Below are 27,452 nucleotides of genomic sequence, written 5' to 3' on the forward strand. Positions count from 1 at the left end.
ACATGAGGCCATCCTGAACGACAGGGATTCCTGCCCCCTTCCCAGGGTCAGGTGACATCGGTGCCTCATGGCTTAGCAATGAGGCCCTGGCATATCAATCCCATGGGCCATCTCACATGCGGGGGGTGGGTAACGCACAGGGCTCCTAGGCCCTGCTGCTTCCCTCAGGCTGTGTCCAGGGAGAGGCAGGTGGCCTGACACAGAAGATGCCTGGCAAGACCTGGGCGTGAGATAGAACCAGCCGGAGGCAAAGGTCAGCCCCAGGGTAAGTGTCAAATCCCTGCTGCCTTGCCAGGCCACAGCCAGCAGGGCAGTGACGCTCCTCTGTCTCCAGTGCAGCCTGTGGGCGCCGGCCCCTGGCGTCTGGCTACGGCGGGATGCGGATCGTGGGTGGCGTAGATGCTCTGCCGGGGGCCTGGCCCTGGCTCGTCAGCATCCAGATCCCCACCCGAATGGGCCCCCGGCATTCCTGTGGCGGGTCCCTCGTCAGCCCCCGCTGGGTCCTCACAGCCGCTCACTGCTTCAAAGCCAAGAGAAGGTGAGATGTGCGACCTTGGAGGAGGGCTGCCCTCACAGCCCAGGCAGGGGGCCAGCAGCTCAGGCCACCCACCCACTCTTCCATGTACTCCCAGCACTTGCAAGCCAGAAGGCATCTGGGCAATGCCATGGAACTGGCCATGCCATGGGGCTGATCCTTATGGGGCGAGACAGCTGGGCACCATGGCCTATTCCACAGGCTGGTACTGTTCCCTGGCCAGGCATCAACACACCCTAGGCTGAGTCTGGTGTGCCTGGGCACTGACTGACAGCTTGTCCCAAGGTGAGAGCATGCTGGAGAACACGCTGCCCTATTGTGTCTCTGTACCTGGCTCCCTGCTGCCGCGCTCTCTCTTGCCTCAGACAGTAGGGCAGTGCAATGCACACAGCTACAGTGCAGCTCTCTGCGGCCCTGCACCGGCCGGGAGAGGAACCGCTCTATCCCCCCCCACCTGCGCCCTGGGACTGACTCCCGTTCTGCTCTCCAGGCTGCTCCCGCAGTGGCGTGTTGTGGTCGGTGCGTCCCAGCTATCCCAGCGTGGCCCCGAGGCCCAGGTGCGCTCCATCAAACAGGTGGTGCTGCACGAGCGCTACGAGCCGCGCATGGAGAGCAATGACATCGCTCTGCTGGAGCTCGAGCAGCCGATCGAGTGCAATGACTACGCACAGCCCGCCTGCCTGCCCAGTGCCATGGTGGAGGTGTCGAACCTGTCCCACTGCTACATCAGCGGCTGGGGAGTCACGCAGGAGACATGTGAGAGCCCCAGGCTCCCTGTTAACTCTAACTGGGCACCTGTCCCAGCACGGACACACTGACCTCAGCTGGGACTACTGGGATCTGGCTGCACTGAAGGTCTAGGCCTCTGCTGCCGTGAAAAGGCAGCAGCTGCCCCTCCTGACGCTGCCAGTGCCCCACACACCTCACTGAGCCAAGGGCATGTGCCCACCAAGGGCTGGATCCAAACCTCACCTGCCCAGGCAAGGGAGGAGGAGGAGGGGGTGCATGAGCAAAACCACCTCCCACAAAAGTGTGGGAGCAGAGTGAAGGTTAGGCACTGGGGGAGGGGCACACCCATGTGGCGCACTGGGGAACGGGAGATAGGGCTAAGAGCTGTGCAGTAAATATTCTTCATGTCCCTGCAGCCCTGGAAACAGCCGACATCCTGCAGGAGGCCAAGGTGCATCTCATTGACATCACGACCTGTAACAGCAGCCGCTGGTACAACGGGGCCATCGCCAGCAACAACCTGTGTGCAGGGTACGAGCAAGGAGGCATCGACAGCTGCCAGGTATGCAGGCTGGAGCCCTCTCACTGCAGAGTCCTCCCCAGCTCTGCTCAAATGCTTGTGCTGTGGCCTCACACCCCCTCTTCTGGGATCCCCGCCTAGAACTCTCACTACCCCCTGCTCTGCTGGAATCCTCACCTGGGACCCTGCCTCCACTTCCTCCAATATCCCGACCCGGGGCTCTGCCTCCCCCTCCTCCGACCTGAACAGTTTCAGCACCCTTGTCTACGGTCTCCTTCAGTCCCAGACAACACTGTTTCTGGCATACAAAAGAAAGTGAAACCACATCTTTCCTCCTCACCCATCCCCAGGCTCCTTCGCTGGTGCCCAGTCCCTTCCAAACTGCCCCACCCCATTTTAAAACCCATGCCCCATGCCTCTGTCCTTCTGCTTGTCCAGCACTGGCCTCTCTCTACCTGGTGGTATGGGAGCCTTCTCCTCTGTTTGCCTGCTGCCAGAACTCCTTCCATTTGCCCATCTCATAGGTAATCTCAGCTGGAAACCTCTTTGCTTTTCTCTCTCTGTCATTGTATTAGGGGTGTAAAGCCCCAGGGATGCTATGCAAAAGGAGGGGGATTGCAGAGCCCACGATGAGCTGCACTGGGCTGTGGCAGTCTCCCAAAGGAAGTGGAAAGAGTCCCATTTAAGTGTCCTCAGCAATGGAACTGGCCAGGACACTAGGGCAGCGTTTCCCAAACTTTTCCGGCCACAGAACACTTTTTAGCCGATTACGGAACACTTATAATATTATTTTGTAGTCGTTTGGTTTTCAAATAAAAATGGCATTATTTATGCTCCAATATATTTTATTTCATAAAACAAAGCAAAAATACAAATGTAAAATAACTGGAACTAACACTTTCTAACTGGAAAGCGTGTATAAAGTAGTACAAAAATCAAGTGCAAGAGTCAAAATTAAATTCTAGATTCTTTCACGGAACACCTATTCCCATCGTGCGGAACACCAGTGTGCCGCGGAACACCATTTGGGAAATGCTGCCCTAGGGAACAGGTCACAGGAAACCATCCACAGGAATGGACTGGAGGGGCCCAGTCGGCGGTTTTTATCTCTCATGTCAATGACTCAGAGATCCAATCTGGGTCAGGAGCTCTTAGGATTAAGAGCACAGCTACTCCGCAGGGCCAGTGAGGCAGATACCCTGAATTTGGTACGCAGAGCTGGGAGGAAGGCCCTGTGCCTTAGCACACGGGGCAGGGAGTGAGGCCTCCATGCCATAGCGCCGATGTGTAGTGGCTGCGTTCAGAGGTGTGGTACCCAAGAGGGCTCTGTATGGGAGGAGGAAGAGGAGGGAGCTGACTGCTAAGCACTCACCAAACCAGCTATGAGCTAACACAGAAATGCAGCGGACTCCTGATGGGGGAAGCGCTGGCTGCAGCTCCTAGACAGTCCATTCCCATGGGTGGGGGGCACTGCAAGATCATCCCCCTTTGGAACACGTGCTAGGGCTTTGCCAACGCTAGGCAGACCTTGGGGGTGTGCCCCCTTCCTCTGAGCTCTAGCTGACAACTGTCTCCCAGTGATGGATGCCAGAGGGACGAGTTGTGTGTCCTTAAGCCTCTTCCAAGAAGGAGTCAGCCCTACTGCCAAGCCTGACCCACCAGTGATGAGCTGGCTGTGCCTCAGACCTCTCTCCTCTGCTGCACGGCGACAGCGGTGGCCCCCTCATGTGCACAAAGGAAAGGTCAAAGCGCTTCTGGGTTATTGGAGTCACCAGCTGGGGGCTGGGCTGCGCCAAGGCACAGAGGCCAGGGGTCTACAGCTCCACTCAGCACTTTCATGACTGGATCTTGGGGAAAGTCAGGCCCAGGCCCAGAACAAGGACAGGCCCCTGCCCGTCAGCCCAGAGCAGTCTGTCTGACTTCTTCAGGAAGCTCAACGAGTTCCTACAGGGCCTGAAGGGAAAGGGGACTTGAGAAGGGAGGGGAGCAGAGCACAGCGGAGGCTGAGATGGACAGTGGCCATTTCTGACGCTTTGCCCACTGCTCTAGAGGACTCTGTACCAGCATCCGGCTCCCATCCTGTCCGTCGTCCTTGTGGATGGAGACTGAGAGCTTACCTCACAGCAGAAGTAAAACGGTGCCCACAACACAGCCAGCTCTGCCTCTGTTCTGTTCAACCTCGTATGCCATGCCCAGAACCACCCAGGAGCAGAGGCTGCACACAACCAGCTGGGCTAGAATGGTGGAGCGAGGAAGGGGAGAGATGGCTCACAGTGGGTTGGGACAGTGTGGTTGGAGAAGGGTGGCACACAGAGCCAGAGAAGCATTGGGGTGGAGTGGTTGGGCTGCTACGGTGAGTGGGGTCAGGGAGGGGTGAGAGGTAGAGCTGGCTGGGTTGAAACAGCAGTGGGAAGGGCTGCTATTTGAACATGGTCCGGGTGCAGGAAGGACCCAGGCTCAACGCTTTGTAAAAAAGTCCTTTAGTGTTGGTTTTCTCAGTCTAGGCTCCGCTAATAGACACCTGGGCAGGACCCTTCCCTGCAGGGCAGGCAGTGCCCAACAAATGCCCCCCTTCCCTCCCAGAGCGGCAGGCAGCAGTCACATGTATTCTTGTCCCTTCTGCATCCCGGATGCTTAGGAGGATGGGGCCCAGGCCAGGAAGATCGGGCCCAAACAGTCTCCCTCCTAGGGAGGGATGGTCCCAGCCAGAGGCTCCCAGCATGGCCAGTGCATGAGAAATCTGCTCTCCCCAGGCAGAGAGTGATGGTTCTAACTAACCATGAAGAAGCTGGGGCAATAGGGAGCAGTACAAGGTTGGTCTGAGGCCTGGGCTCAGGTGGATGGGGGCTTCTCCTCGGCACAGTTCTCCTCTTTATCTGAGTCCTCCCGCTTTTTCTGCAGCTCAAAGTTCTGGAAGGGAGCAGGATGGGGGAATGGTGAGAAGCAAATGGGAACCAGCCATTTCCCACCCCACCATGGCACTCCCAGCACAGCACCTCATCCCCTCACCCCTAATCTGGGACTGTCTGTACAGGACCCCACAATGCTCCCAACACAGGCCCCACTTCACCCCACTCTGAGCTGGGACTGGGGGCTTTTTCCTGGTGAGGGAAGGGGTGTGGTGCTGGCAACTCACTAAGGAGAGGGAGGGGAGCTTCAGGCAGGGCACTCTTACCTCCAGCTCCCGCATGACCTCATCCATAAAATCCCCTGAATTCTGTTTGTACGCGACAGCCAGTTTGATAGCATCACTGAAGAGCTGAGGAGAAAGGAGGGGCACTTGTCACACTGGGAATGAGAGGGGCGTCTAGGATGCCCAACCCCAGATGAACCCACAGGACTTTTCCCCCCACCCTACAGCACCCTAGAGAAACCAGCCATGAGACAACCCCCCAGCTACAGGACCCCCCCCACACACACACCTGGGAGGCAGCCAGCGAAACATCCTGTCTCCCAAAGAATGCCTGCTCCTTCTCACCTCCCCATGCTGCCTTGCACCAGACCCATCTCACATAGCCAAGCTTTACCTTCACTACGTTGGTGCCATCTGCAGCTGAGACAAAATAGAAGGGCAGATTGAACTTCCGGGCAAAGTTGAAGCTTTTCTGAGTCACTTTCAAATCCGCTGAAGGAGGAAAGGAGAAGCAGTTATTGAGCCATCACTGCTGGTAGCAGGCCAAGCATGCCCTGGGACAGCATAGAGAAGAAGTCCAAGCAACCTTCGTGGGGGCATCTCTCGCTGGCAAGGCCCCCTTCATGCAGCGCATGGTTTGGATGGTGCCTCCTGACAACTAGAGGAACCTGCAAAGGGTGGCAGGCTAAACTAACAGTTAGCAAGGAAGTACATGATGGAAAAGGACCTTTTCGTTGCTGGTCAAGGCTTTCCACAGATGGACCCTGACAGGGACTCTCACCTCATGGGGGGACATCTGGTGCAGTGTAAACAACAGAGCATTACTTTTCATCTGTCCCAGCTCCCAGGTCTGCATGGCTCTGTCTGTGCTAGGGATGTCTTTCAAACGTTTCTCACTATTGCTAACAGTGGTACACTTGCAGCGTACCGGTGTTGTCACAGAACCATCACCTTTGCCCTCCCTCTGCTGCTCTTCCACTGTTTGTCATGCTCACTTGTTGCTGCTCGTCTCAAAGCAGACTGAAATCTCTTTGGGGCAGGGACAGTCTCACCCTATGTTTGCGCAGCACCTGCAGAAAGGAGCCTGATTTGGATGGGGCCGCTGGGTACTTCCACAATGCAGACTATAAACTGTAACAATGTCAGGGAACCTGGTGAGCTAAGAGGGCTCTGCCAGCTGGCCAGCGTGGTGCAAGCTGCTGTTCAGGGGAGCGGGAGGAGACCGGAAGGAGACTGGGTGATATCAGGCCAGGGCTCAGCTAACCGTGCTATATATTTATGTCTGTGCTGAAAACAAATTTGTGTTTTCCGTTTCTTTTTCTGAGCAAAACAAAGTCAAGAGGCAAAAACATGCTGTAAAAGGCCAGCACTTTATCTAGTAAAATATGATCTGTGGAGTCCATCTCCAAGAAGCCCTTGGGACCAGCCAGGTGGTCACTTCCTTCAGCCATGTCACAAAAGGACCATCCCACAGCACTGAAAGGCTAAGAGGCAGAAACACTCACCATCAATTTTGTTGGCCACCACGATGCAGGGGATCTCTGGGCGGAACTCTCTCAGCTCCTTGTACCAGTTATTCAGGTTCTTGTAGGTGACCTTCCTCTGCACATCAAACACCTGCCAAGGAAGAGCCACCTGTCACCAGGCCTGCAGCTGGACAGTCCCTGAGCAACCCGCTGCACTGAATATTTGCAAAACCCACCATGCAAAATCACTGCCTTTCTTTTTAAACACACAGAATTGCAGAGTTAGTGCCTGAAGGGAAACTGCTGAAGGGAGATTATTTAGATTGGATCAAAATGTTTGATACAGCATCCCATGGAACATGACTGTCAGAATTAAATACAATTGGCTTAGACCAGACACCAGCATAGGGGCTGACAACTGGCAGGAAGGCGGTAAAACAGAGGCTATGGTAAATGGCAAACTATCATCAAGCCATTAAAAAAACCCCAGCCCCTCTCCCCGCACTAAGCTATCATCAGTCTCTTGATCTCTCTGCACATCCTGCCTTGAATAGTGCTGAGGATACTCACCCTCAACAATAATGAGGGTGGGGAGGACTCTAATGTGCCCTGTAAGGATAGGTGTCAGCCCCAGTCTGATTTACAACTTCATTAATGAGCTAAACAAGGGGGTCAGCCACATGTTAATGAAGTTTACAAATGATGCTAAATTAGGAGGAGCTGAGAATAACAGTGTGGACAGGGGAGAGTAAAGAGATTAAAGCCTGGAAAGGGAACACATCTGGGCAGGAAACTCCAGCAATGGGAAGCAGCAATGGCTGAAAGACAAGGGCAATGAGAGGAGGCAGCAAATGGGACATGAATTTGCAGTGCAATAATCCTGCATAATAGACCAATGCAGCTTTGTGCTGCATGCTCCAAGGTATCGAGTCACAAAGCAACCAAGGGTCAGACCTCCCTATATGGCTTTGATGTGACTGCACCAGGAAAAGTGCATTCTGTTCTAGGCATGATATTACTGGAAAGCTGTTGATGAATTGGACAGAGTTGAGAGAACAAAAGAAATACAAAGGGGTTGAGGAACGGAGTTATGAGGAAAGATGAAAGGTGCTAAAGGTAAACAATGACGGGACAAGGGACAGGAGAACAGTATAGGAAGGACTGTTAACAGCAAGCAAGGAAAGGAAATATTTACAGCACTACATAAGAACATAAGAATGGCCGTACTGGGTCAGACTAAAGGTCCATCTAGCTCAGGGTCTCAAACACGCGGGCCGCGGGCTGCATGCGACCCGCCAAGTTATTTTCTGCGGCCTGCCATAGGCGCCAGCTCCACCAGCAGCCAAGCTTCCCTCACCACGCCCCCACCTCCCCCAACGCGCCGTGTCCCCACTTCTCCACCTACCTCCCAGCGCTTCCTGCCACCAAAGAGCTGTTTGGTGGCGCTTAGGACTTTCCAGAAGGGAGGGGGGACGCGGCGTGCTCAGGGGTGGAGTTGGAGAAAAGGCAGGGCCAGGGCGGGGATTTGGGGAAGGGGTTGGAATAGGGGCAGGGAAGGGGCGGAGTTGGGGCGGAGACTTTGGGGAAGGGGTTGGAATGGGTGCGGGGAAAGAGTGGGAAGAGACGGGGCAGGGGCGGGGCCTCATGGACTAGACATTCAGCATGTATGATTCTTTGCTGTGAGTAGTTGGGAAGAATGTTTGTTAAAAGTGACAACGTATTTTGTATGAATAGTTACTTTAAAAAGTTCCTGCCATTACAGCTACATTGATAGACTGTTACCGTAGATCATCATCAGTGTTACTGACCACATAAGGAATAGTTACAGGTATTTATATTTTATTAAAACCCCTCTTCGCATTACAGTTTTAAAAAAGTTAATACATTGACTTTTAATAGCATACTATATTACTCTTCATTTTTTTCATTTTTGACTATACTTTTGAATCGTTGTATGAAAAGGTTTCAGTGATGCGGCCCTCGGGCCAATGTACTAGTCCCCATGTGGCCCTCGTGGTGATTTGAGTTTGAGATCCCTGATCTAGCTCAATATCTTGTCTTCTAACAGTGGCCAGTGCCAGATGTTTCAGAGGGAGTGAAAAGAACAAGGTAATTATCGAGTGAGCCATCCTGTTTTCCAGTTCCAGCATCTGGCGGTCAAGGGCTTAGGGATACCCAGAGCATGGGGTTGCATCTCTGACCATCTTGGCTAATAGCCACTGATGAACCTATCTTCCATGAACGTATCTAACTATTTTTTGAACCCAGTTATACTTTTGGCCTTCACAACATTCTCTGGCAATGGGTTCCTCAGGTTGACTGTGCAGTGTGTGAAGAAGTACATCCTTTTGTGTGTTTTAAGCCTGCTGCCTATTAATTTCATCAGGTGACATCTGGTCCATGTGTTATGTGAAGGGGTACATAACACTTCCTTATTCACTTTCTCCACACCAGTCATGATTTTATCAACATCTACCATATCATAGAATCATAGAATACCAGGGTTGGAAGGGACCTCAGGAGGTCATCTAGTCCAACCCCCTGCTCAAAGCAGGACCAATCTCCAACTAAATCATCCCAGCCAGGGCTTTGTCAAGCCTGACCTTAAAAACCTCATATCCCCACTTAGTTGTCTCGTTTCCAAACTGAACAGTCCGAGTCTTTTTAATTTCTCCTCATCTGGAAGCTGTTCCATACCCCTAATCATTTTTGTTGCTTTTCTCTCTATCTTTTCCAATTCTAATATATCTTTTTTGAGATGGGGGTGACCTGAACTGCACGCAGTATTCTAGGTACGGGCACAACATGGACTTACATAGTGGCATTTTTATTTTCCATCTTATTATCTATCCCCTTCCTAATGATTCTGTTTGCTTTTTTCACTGACGCTGCACACTGAGCAGATATTTTCAGAGAACTATTCACAATGATTCCAAGATCTTCCTTGAGTGGTAACAGCTAATTTAGACTGCATCATTTTGTATGTACAGTTGGGATTATGTTTTCCAGTGTTCCCTACTTTGTGTTTATGAACACTGAATTTCATCTGCCACTTTGTTGCCCAGTCACCCAGTTTTGTGAGATTCCTTTGTAATTTGTGGCAATCCGCCTTGGACATAACTATCTTGAATAATTCTGTATCATCTGTAAACCCTGCCACCTCACCGTTTACTCCTTTTCCCAGATCATTTATGAATATGTTGAACAGCACTGGTCCCAGTACAGATCTCTGGAGAACCCCACTATTTACCTGTCTCCACTGTGAAAACTGGTCATTTATTCCTACCCTTTGTTTCCTGTCTTTTAATCAGTCCCTGATCCATGAGAGGACCTTCTTCTTATCCCTTAACAGCTTAAGAGCCTTTGGTGGGGGATCCTGTCAAAGGCTTTCTGAAAGTCGAAGTACACTGCATCAACTGGATCACCCTTGTCCACAAATTTGTTGATGCCCACAAAGAATTCTAATAAATTGGTGAGGCATGATTTCCCTTTACAAAAGCCGTGTTGACTGTTCTGCAACATATCATCATCTATGTGTCTGATAATTCTGTTCTTTACTGTAGTTGCAACCAATTTGCTTAGTCCTGAAGTTAGGATTACTGGCCTGTAATTGCTAGGATTGCCCCTGGAGCCTTTTTTAAAAATTGGCATCACATTAGCTATCGTCCAGTCATCTGGTACAGAGGCTGATTTAAGCGGTAGGTTGCATTCCACAGTTAGTAGTTCTGCAATTTCTTATTTGAGTTCCTTTAGAAGTCTTGGGTGACTCCCATCTGTTCCTGGGGACTTACTACTACTGTTTATCAATTTGTGCCAAAACCTCCTCTCTCAACACCTCAGTCTGGGACAGTTCCTCAGATTTGTCACCTGAAAAGAATGGCTCAGATGTGGGAATCTCCTTTACATCATCTGCAATGAAGACAGATGCAAAGAATTCATTTAGCTTTTCTGCAATGGTCTTGTCTTCCTTGAGTGCTCCTTTAGCACCTTGATTGTCTAGTGGCCCCACTGATTGTTTGGCAGGCTTCCTGCTTCGGAGGTATTTAAAAGTATTTTTTGCTGTAGTTTAAAGTCTTTTGCTAGTTGGTGCTCAAATTCTTTTTTGGCCTGTGTAATTATACTTTTACGCCTGACTTGCCAGAGTTTATGCTCCTTTCTCTTTTCCTCAGTAGGATTTGACTTCTACTTTTCAAAGGATGCCTGTTTGCCTCCAACCGCTTCTTTTACTCTGCTGTTTAGCCAGGGTGGCATTTTTTTGTTCCTCTTATTATTTTTTTATTGGGGGTGTATATTTAATTTGAGCCTCTATTATGGTGTTTTTTAAAAGTTTCCATGCAGCTTGCAGGCATTGCACTCTTGTGACTGTTCCTTTTCATTTTCTTTTAACTAGCTTCCTCATTTTTGTGTAGTTCCCCTTTCTGAAGTTAAATGCTATGGGGTGGGCTTCTTTGGTATTTCGCCCCGCACAAGGATGTTAAATTTAATTACATTATGGTTGCTATTACTGAGTGGTTTAGCTATATTCACCCATTGGACCAGATCCTGTGTGCCACTAAATCGAGAATTGGCTCTGCCTTTGTGGGTTCCAGGACTAGCTGCTCCAAGAAGCAGCCATTCATAGTGTCTAGAAATGTTATTTCTGCATCCCATCTTGAGGTGACATGTCAATATGGGGACAGTTAGAATCCCCTATTATTATTAACTTTTCAATTTTTATAGCCTCTCTAATGTCCCTTAGCATTTCATAATCACCATCACCACTGTGGTCAGGTGGTCGATAGTATATCCCTACTGCTATACTCTTACTATTCAAGCATGGAATTACTATCCATAGAACTTCTATGGCTGTTTGATTGATTTATGATTTTTATTACATTTGACTCTGTGGTTTCTTTCACATATAGTGCCATTCCCCAACCAGCCTGACCTACTCTGTCATTCCTTTATATTTTGCACTCTGGTATTACCCTGTCCCATTGATTATCATCATTCCATCAAGTTTCTGTGATATCAATATCCTCATTTAATACTAGGCACTCAAGTTCACCCATTTTAGTATTTAGACTTCTTTCCTTTGTATATAGACAGGTTTCAGAGTAACAGCCGTGTTAGTCTGTATTCGCAAAAAGAAAAGGAGTACTTGTGGCACCTTAGAGACTAACCAATTTATTAGAGCATGAGCTTTCGTGAGCTACAGCTCACTTCATCAGATGCATATCGTGGAAACTGCAGCAGACTTTATATATACACAGAGAATATGAACCAATACCTCCTCCCACCCCACTGTCCTGCTGGTAATAGCTTATCTAAAGTGATCATCAGGTGGGCCATTTCCAGCACAAATCCAGGTTTTCTCACCCTCCACCCCCCCACACAAATTCACTCTCCTGCTGGTGATAGCCCATCCAAAGTGACAACTCTTTACACAATGTGCATGACAATCAAGTTGGGCTATTTCCTGCACAAATCCAGGTTTTCTCACATCCCCCCCACCCCCATACACACACAAACTCACTCTCCTGCTGGTAATAGCTCATCCAAACTGACCACTCTTCAAGTTTAAATCCAAGTTAAACCAGAACATCTGGGGGGGGGGGGGTAGGAAAAAACAAGAGGAAACAGGCTACCTTGCATAATGACTTAGCCACTCCAAGTCTCTATTTAAGCCTAAATTAATAGTATCCAATTTGCAAATGAATTCCAATTCAGCAGTTTCTCGCTGGAGTCTGGATTTGAAGTTTTTTTGTTTTAAGATAGCGACCTTTATGTCTGTGATTGCGTGACCAGAGAGATTGAAGTGTTCTCCGACTGGTTTATGAATGTTATAATTCTTGACATCTGATTTGTGTCCATTTATTCTTTTACGTAGAGACTGTCTCTTTTTAATTTTAAGTGCCAGCAATCTGGTTCCATTTTGAGTTAGGGGGAGCCCATCCTTCCCATATAGGCTCCTCCTTTCCTAAAAGGTTTGTTAGGGAAAAAGGGTTCCCCTCCCGTCTAGGGTTAGGAGGGTAGCCTTCCCTGGACTTCTGTATTAGCCAAACAAAACACAGAGTCTTGGCTCTTTGATAAAGTGAGGCACTTTATTGCTAGCAAATACGACAGCTGAAGGGCTCACCAATTCCTTTTCAGAGGAAAATGGTGAAGCCCCGAACAAAGAACAGGGATGAGCTTTTATAGCTTGGTTCAACATACATTGTGATATCTCTTCCAGTTCGAACCGGTTAACCCAGTCTGTTTGAAGTTCTGGGGTAGGTAAGAGCATGGAGGCTTATCTGTATAAGGAATTCTCTCCCCAAAAGCAGGGAGTGCAGGTTACACACAGTTCACATTCTTTCTATCCATAAACAAAGTAGAAAGGACAGATAAGCATAGAAAAAAGACAGCAGCGTAGCTTTACATGATTATAGGTTCGCTTTCTGGGTTTTTTTTCCTATCAGGTTCCGCAGTTCCTAATAAATCTAAACCCTTCATCTCTACATCATTGTCTGATCCATGCATTGAGACCCTGCAGTGCTGCCTGTCTACCTGGTTCTGTGCCTAGAACTGGAAGAATTTCAGACAATGCTACCATGGAAGTCCTAGACTTTTATCTCCTATCTGGTAGCCTAAATTTGACCTCCAGAACCTTTCTCCTACCTTTCCCTATGTCATTGGTACCCGCATGTACCATGACCACCAGCTCCTCCCTAGCACTGCACATAAGTCTGTCTAGATGTCTCGAAAGATCTGCAGCTTTTGCACCCAGCATGCAATTTACCATGCGGTTCTCCTGGTCATTGCAAACCCAACTATCTATATTTCTAATAATTGAATCCCCCATTACTATTACCAGTCTCTTCCAACAACTGAGGTCCCCTCCCACATAGAGATATCCTCAGTGTGAGAAGATACCATGGCATCATCTGAAAGGAGGGTCCCCACTACAGGATCATTTCCATCTGCTCCAGTTTGATGTTCTCCTTCCCCAAGACTTCCATATTCCTCAGCAGCACAGAGGCTGGGGGTGGGACCACTCTGCTGTGTTCCGGAAAGTCTCCTCTTGTGTACCTCTCTGTCTCACTTAGCTCCTCCAGTTCAGACACTCTGGCCTCAAGAGCCTGTACTCGGGGTAACATTATTAAAGATAATGTGTAGGATGAATACCAAACAGGTTCTGTTACCAGCCAGGAATCCTCTACAAACACAGAGTGAAAGCCACAGGTAGAAGAATGCCCTTACCATGATACAAGCATGGGCCTTGTGGTAATAGGATGCATGCATACTCTGGAACCTCTCCTGTCCGGCTGTGTCCCAGAAGTCTGAAAGGCACAAACCAGCAAGTTCAGCATGCCATGACAGGAAAGAACTTCCAACCCCCTCATAACCCAACCCCAGAGTTCAGCCCTCTCCTGTGTGTCTACTGATACGAGCCTTTGCCATGACAGACTGAGACATTCCCTGACCAGTTTATAAACACAGGCTCTCGCTATACATGGGGTTTAGATGTGCCTGTGCAACACCCCAGCAGAGACAGTTGGCATCAGTTTAAACACAGTAGTGCAAAAAGTTCTGTGTAAACTGGATTTAAAAAAAACACAGAAAAACAAGGCACGGCATGGGTGCAAAAGCTGAAGAAAATAAGGTGAGAAGTACTCAGATAGTACAGGGATGATTGTGGGATCCAAACCTAAACAGATTGGGGTGATCTCAACAATGGCAGTGTGATCTTTTTTAGCAGGGTGGTCCACAGAGCATTCTCCATGCCAGGACCCTGGCTGTCATCCTCCCTGGGCAGCCTAAATGTGGCTCTGTCCAGCTGCAGTGTCCCTGTGGCTGCAGAGGCATGGAGGGTAAGGTGGTCTCTGAAGTAGCCAGGTCCCAAACTACTGAGTGCCTCACAGACTAAGACTCTGCTGTGAAGTGTAAGAGGAAGGGGAAGAAGTGTAGCCTCACCAACTTCCCCCACTGCACAGCTCCAACCCCCTCCTTTCCACTCCATTCTTTCCTGCATTGTACCAACACCCTCTCCCGTCTCTAACCTCTCCATATTGCCTCCAACTGCTCAGACTCCCCTGCCCCTCCTCTTCCCATCCTCACACAGTTTGGACACTGCTCCAACTCCTCCAACATCACACCCATTGCTATGGCTACTCACATACCCGCCCACCTTTCCCTCCTAGCTACAGACTAGGGACCGAATGGCTAGGCAGCAGTTCTGCGGAAAAGGACCTAGGGGTGACAGTGGACGAGAAGCTGGATATTAGTCAGCAGTGTGCCCTTGTTGCCAAGAAGGCCAATGGCATTTTGGGATGTATAAGTAGGGGCATAGCGAGCAGATCGAGGGACGTGATCGTTCCCCTCTATTCGACATTGGTGAGGCCTCATCTGGAGTACTGTGTCCAGTTTTGGGCCCCACACTACAAGAAGGATGTAGATAAATTGGAGAGAGTCCAGCGAAGGGCAACAAAAATGATTAGGGGTCTAGAACACATGACTTATGAGGAGAGGCTGAGGGAGCTGGGATTGTTTAGCCTGCAGAAGAGAAGAATGAGGGGGGATTTGATAGCTGCTTTCAACTACCTGAAAGGGGGTTCCAAAGAGGATGGCTCTAGACTGTTCTCAATGGTAGCAGATGACAGAACGAGGAGTAATGGTCTCAAGTTGCAGTGGGGGAGGTTTAGATTGGATATTAGGAAAAACTTTTTCACTAAGAGTGTGGTGAAACACTGGAATGCGTTACCTAGGGAGGTGGTAGAATCTCCTTCCTTAGAGGTTTTTAAGGTCAGGCTTGACAAAGCCCTGGCTGGGATGATTTAACTGGGAATTGGTCCTGCTTCAAGCAGGGGGTTGGACTAGATGACCTTCTGGGGTCCCTTCCAACCCTGATATTCTATGATTCTATGATTCCTTCTTGCCATCCATGCCTCTGTTAAGGCTAGAAGGACCATGGGCAGGTGGTAGGATTGTGCGGAGAGTGTGTACCAGCTGGAGGTAGGGACAGGCAGGAGAGTTGACATGTGAAGTTCCTAACCCAGATCTGTCCCTAGTGCACAAAGAAGGGTTCTACGCACCCATTCACAGCATAGGATGCTCAGCTGAATACGAACACTCCATGAAGAGGAATACAACCAGAAACAATAGATCCGAGAGACGTGAACTGCTCCATTCATCTCAGTGGGAGTTCTCATTCTCCTTTCTCGAGCATTTAGCATACCAGCATGGAAAGGGGTTTAGAGGCCCTCAGAGGGGCAGGACCCTCAGATGCTTGCTCATGTGGAGGGGGAAGATAAGGGGCTCAGACCCCCCCCAGTCAAGCCACACATGGGGGTCAGGGAGAGGGCTATACATGGGGGGCAGGGAGGGACAACCCTGAAAAGAGCTGGGGTGGGGGAAGGCAGGTAAAGGGCTTCAGACTCCTCTCTCAGCATGGAAGGGCCTCCCAGATCCTAGCTCACATGCGGGACAGGAAGAGGGACCCACACCCCCACAAGGATCCCAAGGATCTGTACAGGGGCCTGTGCTGTTCAACATATTGATTAATGATTTGGAAAAAAGGATGAACAGTGAGGTGGCAAAGTTCAAAATTATTCAAGATAGATACGTTCAAAGCAGACTGTGAGGAGTTACAAAGGGATCTCACAAAACTGGGTGACTGAGCAAGAAAATGGCAGATGAAATTCAAATTGATAAGGACAAAGTAATGTACAGTGAAAAAAAAATCCCAAATATACATATACAAGAATGGGTTCTAAATTAACTGTTACCACCAAAAAAAGAGATCTTGGAGTCATTGTGAAGAGTTCTCTGAAATCTTCCACTCAATGCACAGCAGTGGTCAAAAAGACTAACTGTATGTTAAAACTATTAGGAATAGGATAGAAAATAAGACAGAAAGAACATAAAAATGGCCACACTGAGTCAGACCAATGGTCCAGCTAGTTCAGTATTCCATCTTTCTGACAGTGGCCAGTGCCAGATGTTTTAGAGGGAATGAATAGAACAGGGCACTTATCAAGTGATCCATCCCCTGTCATCCAGTCTCAGGTTCTGGCAGTCAGAGATTTAGGGACACCCAGAGCATGGGGCTGCATCCCTGACCATCTTGGCTAACAGCCATTGATGGACGTATTCTCCATGAACTTATCTAACTCTTTTTTGAACCCAGTTATACTTTTGGCCTTCACATCACCACCTGGCAATGAGTTCCATAGGTTGACTGTGTGTGGTATAAAGAAGTACTTACTAATGTTTGTTTTAAACTTTTTGCCTATTAATTTCATTGGGGAACCTTTGTTCTTTTGTTACGTGAAGGGGTAAATACCACTTCCTTATTCACTTTCTCCACACAAATCCTGATTTTATAGACCTCTATCATATCCCCCCTTAGGCCCAATGCCACTATATAAATCCACACCTGTGTCCAGTTTAGGTCACACCATCTCAAAAAGAAGATAGTGGAACTGGACAAGGGTGAGACAAAGACAACAAAGATGATCAAGTATATGGAACAGCTTCCATAAGAGGGGAGACTACAAAGATTAGGGCTGTTCAGCTTAGAAAAGAGACAACCAAGGGAGGATATGACAGAGGTCTATAAAATCATGAATGGTGTGGACAAAATGAATAGAGAGAAGTGTTATTTACCCTCTCACACAATACAAAAAATAGGGGTCACCTAATGAAATTTATAGGCAGCAGGTTTAATACAAACAAGAGGAAGTACTTTTTCACACAACTAACCTGTGGCAATCACTGCCATGGGACATTGTGATGACCAAAGTATAATTGGTTCAAAGCAGAACTGGGTAAGTTTATGACAGAAAGGTACATCAATGGCTATTAGCCAGGATGGTCGGGAATGCAACCATGTGCTTTGTGCAACCCTAAATCTCTGACTGCCTGAAGCCAGGTGTGGAAGACAGGGGTGGATCACTCCACAATTGCCCTGTTTTGTTCACTCCCCTGAAGCTCTACTACTGACCACTGTCAGAGACAGGATGCTGGCCAGATGGACCAAGGTCTGACCCACTATGGCAGCTCTTGTGTTCTACAGTTTGAGCCCCATGTGAGTGCAAAAAATAATGAGAAGAACAAGATGTTTTTGTAAAATTATGGGTTTTTAAGAGGTTGATAGCTCTGAAACCCCCTGCTCAAATGACCCCACCTTTGGACTACTAACACCATCCAGCACCCCAATGAAGCACTATACATTTCAAAACCACCCAACTCATCATATGGATTTTAGAGTACTTAAAATGGTCCACCTTTAAACAGGAAGCGATGCTCAACCTTAACTATAGCAGAGTTGGGCTCTGCTATAAATACCAGTACAACTTTTCTAGTGTAGATGCTGTTATACTGGTACATAAGTACTTCACACCACGAAAGGAATAGTGGAATACAGTAGAACCTCAGAGTTATGAACATCTTGGGAATGGAGGTTGTTCACAACTCTGAAATATTTGTAATTCTGAACATAATGTTATGATTATGGGATGATTTAACTGGGAATTGGTCCTGCTTTGAGCAGGGGGTTGGACTAGATGACCTTCTGGGGTCCCTTCCAACCCTGATATTCTATGATTCTATGATTCTATGATTGTTCTTTTAAAAATTTAGAACTGAACATTGACGTAATACAGCTTTGAAACTTTACTACGCAGAAGAAAAATGCTGCTTTTAACCATCTTAATTTAAATGAAACAAGCACAGAAACAGTTTCCTTACCTTGTCAAATCTTTTTTTAACTTTCCCTTTATTTTTTTAAATAGTTTATATTTAACACAGCACTGTACTGTTTTGACCTTTTTTTGGGGGGGGGGGGGGGGGGTCTCTGCTGCTGTCTGATTGGGTACTTCCAGTTCCAAATGAGGTGTGTGGTTTACCGGTCAGTTTGTAACTCTGGTGTTCGTAACTCTGAGGTTCTACTGTAATTAAAACGGGTAAGGTCAACTGTCTAATGGTATAATTGCATCCACACTGTGGCTTTTACTAATATAACTATTTTGGTTAAAAATAAAATCACAACTTTAACCAAAAGTATTTTAGTAATAAAACTTTCAAGTGCAGACAAGGCCTCAAGTATCAGGAAATGTTGCACCTGAGTCCTGAAACAAAGAAAATAGTGAGCAAAATGGTAATTGGGCCCAGACACCCACAGAGAAGGTGAGGGCTTTCTTAAACCCAGCTTCTCTTAGAGAACAGAGGGAAGAAAAAATACACACAGAAGGATCTGGGCTTTGCTAGGAGAATGTTAGTAGATTCTGTTCTGTTACTGTAACAGAAAAGAAGAGTCTGTCTAATTTAGCTTGTAGTGAAGTGTGAAATTAAATGGATTAAAAACTCACTGATTGATAGATCTCAGAATGTAAACTATAAACAGGGGATTATTATTGCGCAGTGGACTCCCACAGGGATCGGTTCTTGGCCTTATACTATTTAACATCTTTATCAATGACCTGAAAGAAACAAAATCATCACTGATAAAATTTGCAAATGACACAAAAATTGGGGGAGCGGCAAATAATTAAATAATTAAAAGGACAGGTCACTGATGTGGAGCAATCTAGATTGCTTGGTAAACTGGGTGCAAGCCAACAATACGAGTTTTAATATGGCTAAATGTAAATGTATACATCTGGGAACAAAGACTGTAGGCCATATTCACAGGATGAGGGACTCTAGTGATGGAAGTGATTCTGAAACAGATTTGAGGTTCCTGGTGGATAATGAGCTGAACATGAGCTCCAGGTATAACTCTGTTTCCAAAAGGGCTAATGCGATCCTGGGAGGTATCAACAGGGGAATGTTGAGTAGGAGCAGAGAGGTTATTTTACCTCTGTATTTGGAACTGATATCAGAGAATCACAGAATACCAGGGTGGGAAGGGACCTCAGGAGGTCATCTAGTCCAACCCCCTGCTCAAAGCAGGACCAATCCCCAATTTTTGGCCTAGATCCCTAAACGGCCCCCTCAAGGATTGAACTCACAACCCTGTGTTTAGCAGGCCAATGCTCAAACCACTGAGCTATCCCTCTACCAGACCACTGCTAGAGCACTGTGTTTATTTCTGGTGTTTACAATTCAAGAAGGATGTTGGTGAATTACAGAATATTCAAAGAAGAGCCATGAGAATGCTTAAAAGATGAGAAAACATGCCTTAAAATGATAGACTCAACTAAAAGGAGGTGAAGAGGTGACTTGACTAGAGTCTATAAGTACCTGCGTAGGGAACAAATACTTAATAGGCTCTTCAACCTAGCAGAGAAAGGTATAACATGATCCAATGGCTGGAAGCTGAAACTAGACAAATTCAGACTGGAAATAAAGCATACATTTTTAATTATAAGAGTAATTAATCACTGGAACAATTTACCACGGGCTATGATGGATTCTTCATCACTGGCAATTTTAAAATCAAGATTGGATGTTTTTCTAAAATATCTGCTCTAGGAATTTTTAGGGTGGGCAGGGGGAGTTCTGTGGACTGTACTATATATAGGAGGCCAGACTAGATGAAAGCAATGGTCCCTTCTGGGGATGATTATTATTATTGATGAGACTATATGTGTAATGTGTGTGTAGGCTCTTTGTTGTTTTAAAATCCCCTTTTCTCTAACACAGTAGATGCTGGTTATTAACAATCCTGATACTGACAATTTTTGGTTATTAGCAACATTTTGCTGGAAGCTGATCCTATCCCATTAAGCATAAAGTTAACTGGACTCAGATATTTGCAACTGTCATGCTGCTTATTGGCAACTTTTCTTCTTTGCCATGGAGCCTCCCCGTGGTGGGGACCCAGCAGCCACACAGGAGATAACGCAGGAATCCTGGCGCTGCAAAGTGGGAGGAGAGGCTGGGAAGGTAGGCTGCAGACAGGGCAGCAGCATGGAGATGGGCTGCAGCCTGAATGCCAGGGCTTTCCACAGGGGGAAGGGATGTTGGGGGCCCATGGGGCTGCACAGTACTTCTTCCTGTCTTGGCACTGGGGGCCTGGGCTCAGCACACTCCAGCGCCCTCATTCTCCATGGACAGACCCACTCATAGGCAGGTTTTTGGGGCTGCAGCCAGGTATGGAAGCACTGGGATATGACAAGCCCAGGGAGAGGGAGAATGCAGGAAGAGGTACAGTGCAGCCCCATGAGCCCCCAGCATCCCTGCGGAAAGCCCCAGCATCTAGGCTGCTGCCACACTCTCCCCTGCCCACAGACTACTCCCACAGCCTCCTCTCCCATGGTGCTGCAGGCTGGAAGGGGGAGCTACAGGCAGGGCAGCAGCTGGGATGCGGGTTGTGGTCCAGATGCTTTCCAGGGGGAGCAGGAATGCTAGGGGCCTGCATGATGCCTCTCCTGGTGCTCTCAGGGTTGCATCCTGCCCTGGCTCTGGGGGCCCAGGCTCAGCATGTCCCAGCACTTCATTCCTGGCTGCAGCCCTGTAAACCTGCCTTTTGGTTATTGGCAACTTCTGGATAATAGCAACTTCTTGCTGGGAGATGAGAGGCTGCTGGTAAGTGGTATAAGCTGTACTTCATTCCAACTGCTAAATCAAAACAATTGGTTTTAAGAAAGCTGTTGGTCAATATTGCTCTTCACAGGGTCCTGAAGGTAGGAAGCACACAGGTTCCTGAGTCTGGCCAGCAAGATGATAAGCGTTTGGTGTTCATGGGTCAGTGTACCAGGATACCATCTAAGAACAGAAGAATCATGAGATTCCACCCCATGACAGGTACAGGCAAGAGACCAAACACTTTGGAGTCAGAGAGATCAGAAAGAGGACTGAAGTGCCACTAGCTTCACTGCTATGACATGGACCAAAAGAGGACAGAACACTGAGTCGCTGGTAACCTTATTCTAAGGTTCTCACAGTTCCTGCCCCACTGGAGAAGCACATTAGTAATGTTTCCCATTTCTGATGACACCACCACCATCCTGTTGCCCAGCCTTACTGACCTTTCCCTCTCCTCTCTCATCCAAATCTCACTGCTTTTTCCTGCACAATATATTGAAAATCCAGCTCTTCTTTTTGGTCCCAAAAGCTAAAACACCTGTCGAGGCTTCAATCACCTCCCATCCTGATTACAGCAGGCTTATCCTCGGTGGCTTCCATGATTCCTTCATCATGCCCCTCCAGTCCATCCAAAATACAGCCCATAACGTTAACTTCCTTGCCTGTCAAGCTGACCTCATCATCCCTTTTGGTCCCTCTGCTGGCTCCCTCTTTGCAACTGCATTAAATTTAAATTCCTCGGCCTTTCCTCCAATGTCCAGCGTCACTGCACATCTGCCTACATCACAGTACTTTTCCCTTAACATGTCCCTCGTACCCCTTCCACTCCACCAGTGGTACCAGCCTCAATGATCTTTTCATTCCTTCTCCCACTTCTGTCTCTGGGCCTTCTTCATGCTGCCTCAGGTGCAAAATGATTTCCCAATCTGTGTTCACCAAGTTCTCATTCAAATTCCTCTTAGACTCATTTCTTCTGCAGTACTTCAAAACTGGGAGTTCATAGCAATAACAAAGGTCATTCTCTCGTCTCAATTTCCCAGTGTGATCTCTCTTCCTAATGCTGCCTTTGAGATTGTAAGCTCCTCAAGGCAGGTACTGTCTTTGTGTCCTATATAGCCCCAAGGACACTGTCAGGATGAAAACTACAGCTAAAAACAGCACAAGTGTTTCTACAAAAATGGTCAACAGTGACACTGATACCATGGACACTGCCATTGCCCTTATTTGTGTTCAGTTTACACCCAGTTGAGATGAACAGGAATTCCTGGATTCAACAGAGGTCCTTTAGTGATGCCATAGCAGGGATTTCCCATGGCTGTACCCAGCACTCACAGGGAGGATATGTGCTCGTCTCCTAGGAGGTGCTTACCCACAAGGATATTCTTCCCATCCACATTGGTTGTGTATTTGTAGAGTGTCAAGGCAAACGTAGAGAGCTGCTGGGGTCGGCTGTGCATAGGTTAAGGAGCTGAAAAGTGAGTCTTATCCAGACACCAATCTCATGTTCAGTAGAGCACCTGTGAGGGGAACTTGCTTGAGGGGGGCTAGGGCAAGCAGTCAGCAGCTGGGTCACCAAGCTGCTCCTCTGCAGTGTGTAGCATAGCTAAGCCAGTCATTCAAATTTGCCTCAGAGTTTCAATCCCAAACTAAGGGTTAGTCTACACAGGAATCGATACAGTGGCGCAGCTGTACTGAGCACTGTGGTGCTGCTGGTGTAGACGCTCTGTGCGGACGGGAGAGAGCACTCCCATTGGCACGATTACTACATCTCCCCGCGTGGTGGTAGCTATGCTGGCAAGAAAGTGTCTCCCACCGACATAGCACTGTCCACACTAGCGCTTAGGTCAGTGTAACTTACATCGCTCGGGGCAGGGGAGGCTTTTCCACACCCCTGAGTGACTTAAGTTATCTTGAAGTAAGTGCTAGTGTGTACAAGCCCTAAGGTGGGGAGTAGGAGCTCTATAGTTGAAGTGCCCATGACAGTCCTATAGGCCGCACAGGACCAGCTGCTAACACTGCAGTGCTCAGGAAAGGAATTCTAAAGAAGATACTGTAGTTGATAGTGGGGGAGGACCTTCTGAGGAGGAACAGAAGTTATAAATTCCCAAGTGCTGTGTGGATTTAGCTAGCTTATCAGTGTACTATAAAGAGAGTCTAGGTCAGGCAGGGAAAGCTAGGAAACAGAACTCTGCTGAGGATGGGATGAGAGCCCCTGATGAGAAGAGCATGGTTAAACAAGAAGGCCTCAAACAGACCATTTCCCCTTCATGTACCCTCCTGGGCCCTAGACCAAAAATAAACAGTGGTGAGGTCTGAAAGAACCCAAAGGATACAATCCATCCAGGAGGAACCTTTCCATTAACCTGCAAGTAGAGAAATGACACAGGCCCATTAGTCCTTACCTGATCACCTTATTATCTTCTTTTTCCTCATCCCTGATATAGATAGGCCCCCCACTCCTATACATTCAGCCTCTCCGTTGGTCTCAGACACAGCTAATAAACCACTGTGAGGTAACAATAACTGGAGCTGCTGCTTTGTGCAGCGGAGAGGCAGAGACGAGACACTGGTTGAGGAGTGCCAAGCTTGTATGCTGCTGGAGCCTTCCTGGCACGTGCAATAAGGGCCAGTTACTCACTTGGATTTCCCCACAGCGCTGTCCCCCAGGCAGATAATCTTCACGTTCTCATCTGCATCATACTTCGTCTGGTCCAGCTCCTTGCAGGAATCTCCCCCTGGTGCATCTCTAGCCATGCTGCCTCCACCCTAGCTGCACAGAAGCCACCTCTCCTGGGATCAAGGGGAAGATTTTACTTTTCTGAGCCCCTCAGAAAGAGCTAGGGTAAGCTCATAGCGTTACAGTCTCCTTCCTAGCCATCAAAAAGCAGTTACGATCAACAGAACTGCTGTGCTGGATCAGACCCCAGCCCTGTGGTGGATACACCTACCCCGAATGCAATGGAAAGGCACCACTCCATCCAGAGCCTCCTGACACCGCCCACAGCTCCTGGCTCTCCCACCTATCATCCCCCGCATCGATCACCCTGGCCCCCACTGGGGACAGCTCCAGGCTACCCCACCTATCATCCCCCGCATCGACCACCCCCCCACGCACCGTGGACAATTCCTGGCTCTCCCTCCTATCATCCCCGGCATCGATCACCCCGGCCCGCACCGGAGACAGCTCCTGGCTACCCCACCTATCATCCCCCGCATCGATCAGCCCGGCCCGCACTGGGGACAGCTCCTGGCTACCCCACCTATCATCCCCCACATCGATCACCCCGGCCCGCACCGGGGACAGCTCCTGGCTACCCCACCTATCATCCCCCGCATCGACCCCCCCCCCCACGCACCGGGGACAATTCCTGGCTACCCCACCTATCATCCCCCGCATCGATCACCCCCCCACGCACCGGAGACAGCTCCTGGCTACCCCACCTATCATCCCCCGCATCGATCACCCTGGCCCCCACTGGGGACAGCTCCAGGCTACCCCACCTATCATCCCCCACATCGATCAGCCCGGCCCGCACCGGAGACAGCTCCTGGCTACCCCACCTATCATCCCCCGCATCGATCACCCTTGCCCCCACTGGGGACAGCTCCAGGCTACCCCACCTATCATCCCCCACATCGATCAGCCCGGCCCGCACCGGAGACAGCTCCTGGCTACCCCACCTATCATCCCCCGCATCGATCACCCTGGCCCCCACTGGGGACAGCTCCAGGCTACCCCACCTATCATCCCCCGCATCGATCACCCCCACCACGCACCGGAGACAGCTCCTGGCTACCCCACCTATCATCCCCCGCATCGACCACACCCCCCACGCACCGGGGACAATTCCTGGCTACCCCACCTATCATCCCCCGCATCGACCACCCCCCTCCCCACGCACTGGGGACAGCTCCTGGCTACCCCACCTATCATCCCCCGCATCGATCACCCTGGCCCCCACTGGGGACAGCTCCAGGCTACCCCACCTATCATCCCCCACATCGATCACCCCCCCCACGCACTGGGGACAGCTCCAGGCTACCCCACCTATCATCCCCCGCATCGACCACCCCCCTCCCCACGCACCGGGGACAGCTCCTGGCTACCCCACCTATCATCCCCCACATCGACCACCCCCCTCCCCACGCACTGGGGACAGCTCCTGGCTACCCCACCTATCATCCCCCGCATCGATCACCCTGGCCCCCACTGGGGACAGCTCCAGGCTACCCCACCTATCATCCCCCACATCGATCACCCCCCCCACGCACCGGGGACAGCTCCAGGCTACCCCACCTATCATCCCCCGCATCGATCACCCCCCTCCCCACGCACTGGGGACAGCTCCAGGCTACCCCACCTATCATCCCCCGCATCGACCACCCCCCTCCCCACGCACCGGGGACAGCTCCTGGCTACCCCACCTATCATCCCCCACATCGACCACCCCCCTCCCCACGCACTGGGGACAGCTCCTGGCTACCCCACCTATCATCCCCCGCATCGATCACCCCCCCCCACGCACTGGGGACAGCTCCAGGCTACCCCACCTATCATCCCCCGCATCGATCACCCCCCCCACGCACCGGGGACAGCTCCAGGCTACCCCACCTATCATCCCCCGCATCGACCACCCCCCTCCCCACGCACTGGGGACAGCTCCTGGCTACCCCACCTATCATCCCCCGCATCGACCACCCCCCTCCCCACGCACCGGGGACAGCTCCTGGCTACCCCACCTATCATCCCCCACATCGACCACCCCCCTCCCCACGCACCGGGGACAGCTCCTGGCTACCCCACCTATCATCCCCCGCATCGACCACCCCCCTCCCCACGCACCGGAGACAGCTCCTGGCTACCCCACCTATCATCCCCCGCATCGACCACCCCCCTCCCCACGCACCGGAGACAGCTCCAGGCTACCCCACCTATCATCCCCCGCATCGATCACCCCCCTCCCCACGCACTGGGGACAGCTCCTGGCTACCCCACCTATCATCCCCCGCATCGATCACCCCCCCCCCACGCACTGGGGACAGCTCCAGGCTACCCCACCTATCATCCCCCGCATCGACCCCCCCCCACGCACCGGAGACAGCTCCTGGCTACCCCACCTATCATCCCCCGCATCGATCACCCCCCACGCACCGGGGACAGCTCCTGGCTACCCCACCTATCATCCCCCGCATCGATCACCCCCCCCACGCACTGGGGACAGCTCCAGGCTACCCCACCTATCATCCCCCGCATCGACCACCCCCCTCCCCACGCACTGGGGACAGCTCCTGGCTACCCCACCTATCATCCCCCGCATCGATCACCCCCCCCACGCACCGGGGACAGCTCCTGGCTACCCCACCTATCATCCCCCACATCGACCACCCCCCTCCCCACGCACCGGAGACAGCTCCTGGCTACCCCACCTATCATCCCCCGCATCGACCACCCCCCTCCCCACGCACCGGGGACAGCTCCTGGCTACCCCACCTATCATCCCCCACATCGACCACCCCCCTCCCCACGCACCGGAGACAGCTCCTGGCTACCCCACCTATCATCCCCCGCATCGACCACCCCCCTCCCCACGCACTGGGGACAGCTCCTGGCTACCCCACCTATCATCCCCCGCATCGATCACCCCCCCCCCACGCACTGGGGACAGCTCCTGGCTACCCCACCTATCATCCCCCGCATCGACCACCCCCCTCCCCACGCACTGGGGACAGCTCCTGGCTACCCCACCTATCATCCCCCGCATCGACCCCCCCCCACGCACTGGGGACAGCTCCTGGCTACCCCACCTATCATCCCCCGCATCGACCACCCCCCTCCCCACGCACTGGGGACAGCTCCTGGCTACCCCACCTATCATCCCCCGCATCGACCACCCCCCTCCCCACGCACCGGAGACAGCTCCAGGCTACCCCACCTATCATCCCCCGCATCGACCACCCCCCTCCCCACGCACCGGAGACAGCTCCTGGCTACCCCACCTATCATCCCCCGCATCGATCACCCTGGCCCCCACTGGGGACAGCTCCAGGCTACCCCACCTATCATCCCCCACATCGATCACCCCCCCCACGCACCGGGGACAGCTCCAGGCTACCCCACCTATCATCCCCCGCATCGACCCCCCCCCACGCACCGGGGACAGCTCCCCACCGACCGCCCCCCCCCGCCGACCGCCCCCTCTCGGCAGAGCCCCGGCCCGACACTCACCAGCCGGCCCCGCCGCGTTCCCGCTGCTACGCGACGCGGCGCGCGAGGCCCCGGGCTGCGCACGCGCCGCAGGGACCCCGGGCCGAGGCCGCCCAGCAGCGCCTGAGGCGCCGAGCGCGGCGCGGGACGCCAGGGGCCACGCCCCCGCCCCCGCGCCGGCCCCGCCCCCGCCCCCGCCCCCGCCGGCCCAGAGCCCGCCTCCGAGCGGCCCCTCCCCTCCCCGGCCCGTCAGGGGCCGCCCCCCGCCCCCGCGCCGGCCCCGCCCCCGCGCCCGCGCCGGCCCAGAGCCCGCCTACGAGCGGCCCCTCCCCGGCCCGCCAGGGGCCACGCCCCCGCCCCCGCGCCGGCCCCGC

At 51.1% G+C, this 27,452-nt stretch overlaps 1 protein-coding gene across 1 annotated transcript; it reads right to left on the bottom strand.

Annotated features, from left to right (window-relative positions):
* Positions 1-4,247: 4,247 nt before the first annotated feature.
* On the bottom strand, positions 4,248-27,268 carry RABL2B (RAB, member of RAS oncogene family like 2B). Its single transcript, XM_073329065.1, has 9 exons — positions 27,100-27,268; positions 23,512-23,663; positions 23,207-23,236; positions 22,243-22,322; positions 13,605-13,684; positions 6,423-6,534; positions 5,312-5,409; positions 4,960-5,043; positions 4,248-4,694 (listed from the first exon to the last, which is right to left on the bottom strand). The coding sequence occupies exons 2-9, from the start codon at positions 23,625-23,627 to the stop codon at positions 4,617-4,619; spliced, it is 678 nt and encodes a 225-aa protein (XP_073185166.1). The 5' UTR covers positions 23,628-23,663; positions 27,100-27,268; the 3' UTR covers positions 4,248-4,616.
* Positions 27,269-27,452: the final 184 nt, after the last annotated feature.

This window comes from Lepidochelys kempii, chromosome 1, assembly GCF_965140285.1.
Source record: "Lepidochelys kempii isolate rLepKem1 chromosome 1, rLepKem1.hap1, whole genome shotgun sequence".
In the NCBI taxonomy this organism is placed as follows: Eukaryota; Metazoa; Chordata; order Testudines; family Cheloniidae; genus Lepidochelys; species Lepidochelys kempii.